Source organism: Myotis brandtii, unplaced genomic scaffold (assembly GCF_000412655.1).
Source record: "Myotis brandtii unplaced genomic scaffold, ASM41265v1 scaffold1612, whole genome shotgun sequence".
NCBI classification, from domain to species: Eukaryota; Metazoa; Chordata; class Mammalia; order Chiroptera; family Vespertilionidae; genus Myotis; species Myotis brandtii.
Genome location: NW_005355890.1, coordinates 380757 through 387624, shown reverse-complemented (window position 1 = coordinate 387624; position 6868 = coordinate 380757). Strand labels below are relative to the sequence as shown.

The 6868-nt window shown below is 40.3% G+C and overlaps 1 protein-coding gene across 1 annotated transcript in view; it reads right to left on the bottom strand.

Moving 5' to 3' along the window:
- Positions 1 to 4337, bottom strand: part of KIAA1211L (KIAA1211-like ortholog) — a 58528-nt gene extending 54191 nt beyond the window's left edge. Inside the window, exon 1 of the mRNA XM_014536435.1 lies at positions 4258 to 4337. Coding sequence (XP_014391921.1) covers positions 4258 to 4327 — 70 coding nt within the window. The 5' untranslated portion in view covers positions 4328 to 4337. The remainder of the gene's footprint in view (positions 1 to 4257) is intronic.
- Positions 4338 to 6868: the final 2531 nt, after the last annotated feature.

Sequence of the window (6868 nt, the reverse complement as noted above, 5' to 3'; positions counted from 1 at the left end):
ATTAAAACAAACAAGAAAAAGATGCCGCTGCTGGTTAGTGGGTGGGGGCGAGGGGCCGCTCAGACCCAGATGTGGCTGAGCACTTGCGTTTGCCTGGCATGGTTCGGCAGCCATCCACGCGGGCCCTGTCTATGCTACATTTATTCACCTGCCAGACTTTTTAATTTAAGTTCTTTAATGGTGACCAGCACTATTCAGGTTTTTACATCTTTTTAAAAATTATTTATTTTTTTTTTTATTGCTTAAAGTATTAGAAAGGGAGGTTTTTACATCTTGAATCTGTTTTATGAATTTACATTTTTGCTAGGAATTTGCCTTTTTCCAAATTTTCAAAGTTATTGGCATGTAGTTATTAATAATATCCTCTTACTGTTTTAGCATCCGCACTGTCTGTAATAAAGTTCTCTTTCTCAGCCCTGATGTTAATGATCTGTGCCTCCTCTTTTTCCTTGATTAGCTGCATCAGAGGTTTGTTGATTTTATTTGCATTAATTTCTATTCCTCTCTTTATTCTTTACTTCTTTCTACTTTCGTTGGGTTTACTTTGCTAACTTTTTAAATTTCATGAGATGAATATTTAGCTTGTTAATTTTTAGGCAATTTATTAATTTTAGGTAATTTCTAAGCACTTCAGAATTTTCTTATCTTACTGTTATTGATTTCTAGTTTAACTGTATTGTGGTCAGAGAATATACTCCATATGGTCGGAATCTGTTCAATTTTGTTGAGACTTGCTTAAGTTTGTAAATGTTCCTCGTGTGCTGGAAAAATAATGTATTGTTTTCAATGTTTTATATGTGTCAAGTAGGATAAGGTCTTTTTATTTGTGTTGTCTAAATACTTTATATCTTTAATTTTTAAATACATTTGTTCTATGAATTACTGATACAATTATACAAAAAATAACCCACTCTGATTGTAGGTTACATCTACTTTATTTAATTGTCAATTTTTACAATTTTTACTCTATAACCTTTGACATTATGTTGGTGCATAGAAAGGTAAAATTATTATCTGGTCCGAAATGAAATCTTTTGTGAAATGCCCTCTTTAATGTTAGTAATGCTTTTTGCCTTAAATTTTATTTTGACTGCTATTAATAGAGCTACACCAGCTTCCTTTTGCCCAGTATTTGCAACGTACATGTTTTTCTGTCCTTTTGTTTAAGAGAATTCGTTTTAGAAATTCAATCTGATGATCTTTAACTTCTAAGTGGAACAATTAATGTAATTAGTCTCCTTGTGCTCACCGTAATGGCTGATATGTTAATAAAAACAAGTCCACCAGCGTGGAGGGTGCTGCTGAGAGCGCTCTGCTGGGTTGCAGACTGTCCACTTCCCGTCGTGTCCTCACATGGCAGGAAGGCAGCGAGTGGCTCTCCGGCCTCACCCTGTAAGGGCAGTAATCCCATCCACGAGGGCTCTACCCTCCAGACTTAATTACCTTCGGAAGCCCCCACCTCCAAACAGCCCCACATCGGGCGGTTAGGATTTTAACCTATGAACTTTGGAGGGACACAAACATTCAGTCCATAACACATAGTGCATCTCTCCACGTATGTGGGTCTTTGTTGCTTTCTTCAAATAATATTTTATATTTTTCAGTCTACAGATCCTACATATACTTTGTTAGATATATACCTAAGTATTTCTTTGATTAGTACTACTGTAAATGGCACCTTTTTTACCTGTCAATTTTTAATTCTTCATTGTTAGTATATAAAATTACAGTTTTTAAAATATTGACCACGTATTTAGTGCCAACTTGCTAACCTTGCTTAAGAGTTCTAGGTACTTTTTTGATATTTTCTATAGTCAGAGTCTTATTTCTTCTTTCCACCTGGATCCCCTTTATTTCTTTCTCGTGCCTTATGGCCCTGGCTGGGTGCTATGAGACTTCTTATGGTTCCCTGTTACTTCCATATATTTTCAAACTTTTATTTGTTATCTTCAACCATAGTGTGGTGATTGTTTTATAGCATGTATTTGATAATTCTGATACTCAGCGCCGTTGTGTGTCTGTTTCTCTTTGCTGTGTATCAGTTCGCTAGGATTGCCGTGATGGAAGTACCACAGACTGGGGGCCTAAACAACAGAGCTGCTATGTATGGTCTCAGTTCTGGAGGCTACATGTCTGAGATCAAGGTGTCGTTGGCATGGTTAGTTCCTTCAAAGGGTTATGATGGAGAACTCTATTCCGTGTCTCTCCCCTAACTGTGGGTGTTTGCTGCCAATCTGGCATTCTTTGCCTTGTAGCTGCCGTCACCCTAATCTCTGACTTCATCTTCACGTGGTGTTCTCCGAGTGTGTGCCTACATCTCAATTTCCCCTTTCTATAAGGACATCGGTCACCGTAGATCGGGGGCCCACCTACTCCAGTATGATCTCGTCTAAACCAACTACCTCTGCAAAGACCCAGTTTCCCAATAGGGTCACATTCTGAGGTCCTGGGGGTCAGGACTAGAATATATGAATTTTGGAGGCACACAATTCAACCCATAACAGGTTGGTTCTCATTCATGGTGCTTGTTGCCCAATTTGCCTGGTTATCACTGACAAGTGTGTCATAGAACTGACAGTACTAATTACTAACGTAGTAATGTGGAGTCTAGATAGAAGGCACCTTCCTTTAGAGAAGACTGCTTCCTTCTGCAAGGTACCTCAGGCCACCTTCAGTCTAGAAATACTCTGAGCCAAGCTCAAGGCTTGAGAGTCTCTGAATTACCCAAGTGATGCAAACGCACGCTATAAATCCACACAACTATGACCGACCTCTGGTTCACACTTATTCAAATTTTGTGGCTCCTCAGGCCCCCAGCTGGTTTTAGGGAAGGTCTTCTAGTAGGCGGCCCACCTTGTACAGGTCTGTACTTGACATATGACCCTCTCCCTCTCCTACTACTTCATGAAGACAAAAATGAAACTCGAAATTTCCAAGATTGGTAAATGATCTGAGGGCAAAGGTGGCTTCTACGCTCAGGTTTCCATTTTTCTCTAATTCTGGGCTCATCACTTCTTATGTGTACTTTTAAAAAGGGTTTAAAAGAATGCTCTTATCTAGAATTTTACATTTTAAATGGGAAGAGGTTGAATAACTTGCTTCACTATTATTTGGAAAAAAAACTTAGTTTCTCTCTTTCTTTTTAAAAATAAATTCTTCATGGTGACCTCGGTAAGTACCCCAAACTAGTAGTTATGGATGTAGTTTCAGGTGAATGAACTACTTCTTTAAACAGTATTTTCTTGTTTAAAATCAGTACTAATTCAGTGTCCCATAATGTGAAATTTTGCAACTCACTTTTTCTCGAGGTTAACTAAAAAAAACCCCTACCTTATTATCTGTATTGGGGGGGGGGTTACCTATTCAATTATGATAAAGAAAAAGTAGTTCTAACATGGAATAATAAGAAAAAGCTATCTATAATCTACCTATATGATATTTATTGAAATGTGACAGAGAAAAAGCAGTCCTAATTTAGAATAAGAAAAATCTATTGAAAATGTATGAAATAGAGTCTTTAATAGAATTAGTAATCGGAAGCTAGAATTTAATATTATTGAAGCTATTTCCCCTGAACTATATTTAAAAATGACTACTAGCATTTTGACTTTAAAGAGAGAGAGATGGAGGCCTTTGTTACCAAAATAAGGTGAGTATAAATGGCTAATCTATGGAAAAGGTACATTGTAGGAAGATTGATGATTTTTAAGGTCAATTTTACAACTCTATCAAGACATAAATAGCAATATATGAGTAGTGGTAAACCAATCAAATAATCGGGTAACTCTCAGGACATGTTGTGAGATGGTGCTTCATGGGCCTGGCATTTAGCTCAGTAGAGGATATAATAAGGTCTCCTGAAAAAGAGTAGCCATAAAAGAGGATTCAAAGGCTTTGTTATTCTATTCTTCTGGATGATCAGGCTACCTCATACGTTGCCAACCTCCTGCTGGTACCTTCAGATGTTCTTGGATAATAAACGATTCCACTGCACCTCTCAAGTCAATCAAACATGGGGATGGGAATGAGGAAAATGACTCTAACCCGCCCTCCATGTCTGACAGAAGCAAAGGAGGACCCCCGGCATTGCAGGTCCTCTGGCCTCGGTATGAAGGACCCAGGGGGTGTCTGAGCATGCTGTGAACTGAACCCCCACTCTCCATGCAGAGAACCCCAATGGCCTGGTTCCGTCAGCCCCTCCCCCTGCCCCACAACCCAGTGAGGATTCTCCCCAGAGCAGGGGAAGCGAGGCCTTACCTGTGCTGTCCTCCCCCAGGCCTTCGGCAGCCTCCCGAAGCTTAAAGTCCATCACCCGTGTGGAAATCATGTCCAGTTCCCTAAAACCAGATGGAAATTCACATTAAAGGAACATGTTTAACAGAAGTTAACAGTGAGAAAAATGGTGGTGGTGACTGCTTTTTGTCTATGACCTAGCCTGCCACACCAGCAAAGGCAGATTCTATGGCAGAATACGGGACAGTACAGCCCCAAACACATCGACAGCTCAAGATTAGTAACCACACAGGCATTTAACCATTCGCTGACAGAGCAACTGCATAGAAAACAGATAGCAGGAACAAATGCTTCACCCATTTAGTTGCAGAACAGCCGCAGAGATGTGGTTTACAGCACGGGGAATGTAGTCAATGATATCAAGACAGATGGTATGGGCCAGGGGGGCGGGGGTAGGGGCTTGAGGCAGTGGGGGACCACTGTGCAGAGCACGTGATTTTCTGGACACTTTGTTGTACATCTGAAGCTAATACAGAATGGGGTTGGATGTAAACTGAAATAAAACAAAATATCCTTTAACTAGTTTACAGAATGCAGATTTGGTTCCTTTCCCTCAAAAAACAACAACAACAAAAAACGTTTTCAGAAATTATGTTTTTCTCTTGTTCACTGTAGAAAGTTTAGAAGATATAGAGAATGAAAACCACCCACAGTCCTACCAGCCAAGGATAATCACAAGTAATGTTTTAATGTATTTCCTTCCCAGTATTTTCTGTGCAAATATTTGTATGTATACGCGCACACACCACATTAGGAAACTGACTTCCTGGTTTTCTTGCTAATTCTTCCTAAGGGTACTGTAATGGCTACATAAGATTTTGATATAAAGCCACATCATCATTGCTTTACACTGAGTTTCTTTTTTGAACTTTTCATTATGACAATTTTCAAACCAATACAAAATTGCAGAGAATATATAATGAACTTAACATATGGTCGCTGTAGTTTCAACTTTACGCCTTCTCCCCCTCCAACTCCCACGAGGTTATTTCAAAGCAAACCATCCCAGATATGATCATGTCATCCACACGTCCTTGACTTCTTCCTGAATAAAATGCCTCTGACTCTTCCCGGCAATCACATAAATGATTGCTGGCCGCTCTCCCTGCCGCAGAACACGGACCTAACCATACGCCTGCCTCCCACAGCTGACCTGTGAATGGCGCACTCTACCCCACTCACTAACGCACCATTTATTCGGAAAGCTATTCCTTACTGGCAGTTCCTATGGATCCTCACTTAAACGGGGGGCTCAGATGTTTAATTAACCAATTAACACTTGCCCCTTATGCACAGCACACAATGGGACACTATTTGACAGGGGAAAGGAGTCACAGGTCTGTGGCAGGGTCGGGTCTCATGTTTCGGTCTCCTTTAACATTAACGTCAAAATGTCCCTCTCCCCACCAGCCAATTCCTTAAAAAGATGAACAAAGCTTCATCAGCTTCACTTCTCTATTTTCATACAATTTAGCTCCATAAAAATGTCTGCCCAACAGAGCGAAAGGGGGAAAACCCACACGATCACCGCCACTGATGCAGAAAACCACCGGACAACATTCATGATAAAAACACTAAAAACAACTAGGAATAGGAGCAAACTACCTCAACATAACAAAGGCCATAGACTAAAAGCCCACAGCTTTTCTCATACTAAACAGAGAAAACGGGAAGCTTTTCCCCTAAGATCAACAACAAGACACGGGTGCTCACTCTCACCACTGTTACTCAACAGACTAGTGGTGCTGGAAGTCCTGGTCAGATCAGCCAGTCAGGAAAAAGGAACAGAGGACATCCATGTTAAAGAAAAGAAGTAACATTATCTCTGTTCACAGATGACATGATCTTTTACGTAGAAAATCCTAAAGATCCCCCCTCACAAAAACTGTTAGAATAAGTGAATGCAGCAAAGGTGCAGGATGCAAAATGAACACACAAAAATCAGTTGTGCTTCTATATACTAACAATGAGCAATCTGAAAAGATACTTAAGAAAACAGTTCCACTTATAATGGCATCAAAAAAGAATAAAATACTTAGGAATAAACTTAACCAAGGAAAGACTTGCACACTGAAAACTACAAAGTGTTGCTGAAAGAAATGAAACAAGACACAAAGAAATAGAGACATTTCATGTTCATGGATTGAAAGACTTAATATTGTGATGATGAATCGATGCAATCCTGTCGAAATCCCTGGTCCCATAGTATCCTGCTGCCCAGTGACATTATTGGGAGGAGGAGCAGCCACCAGGACATGTGAAGAAAGAGGCCAGAGAAGGGACAGCAGGAAACTATGAGGAGCAAGCAAGAGAGTGAAAATGGTCAGGACTGGTTCAGAGTCACCAGCCATGACCCTGGGTACCATCCTCTGCAGTTGCTTCTGAGCTAAGTACGAATGCCAGAGCTTTCTACTGCCTGAACTGGAAGTGACTTACCCAGCACGCGCATACCATCTGAAGTATATTGCTTAATCCTCAACAACTCCTAGTTTCCCCCTTTTGGAATTGAGACCATATATTATAGCCGACAGGCTTACTAACTGGCCCAAAGTAGCGAAGCAGAGATGCTGCCCTC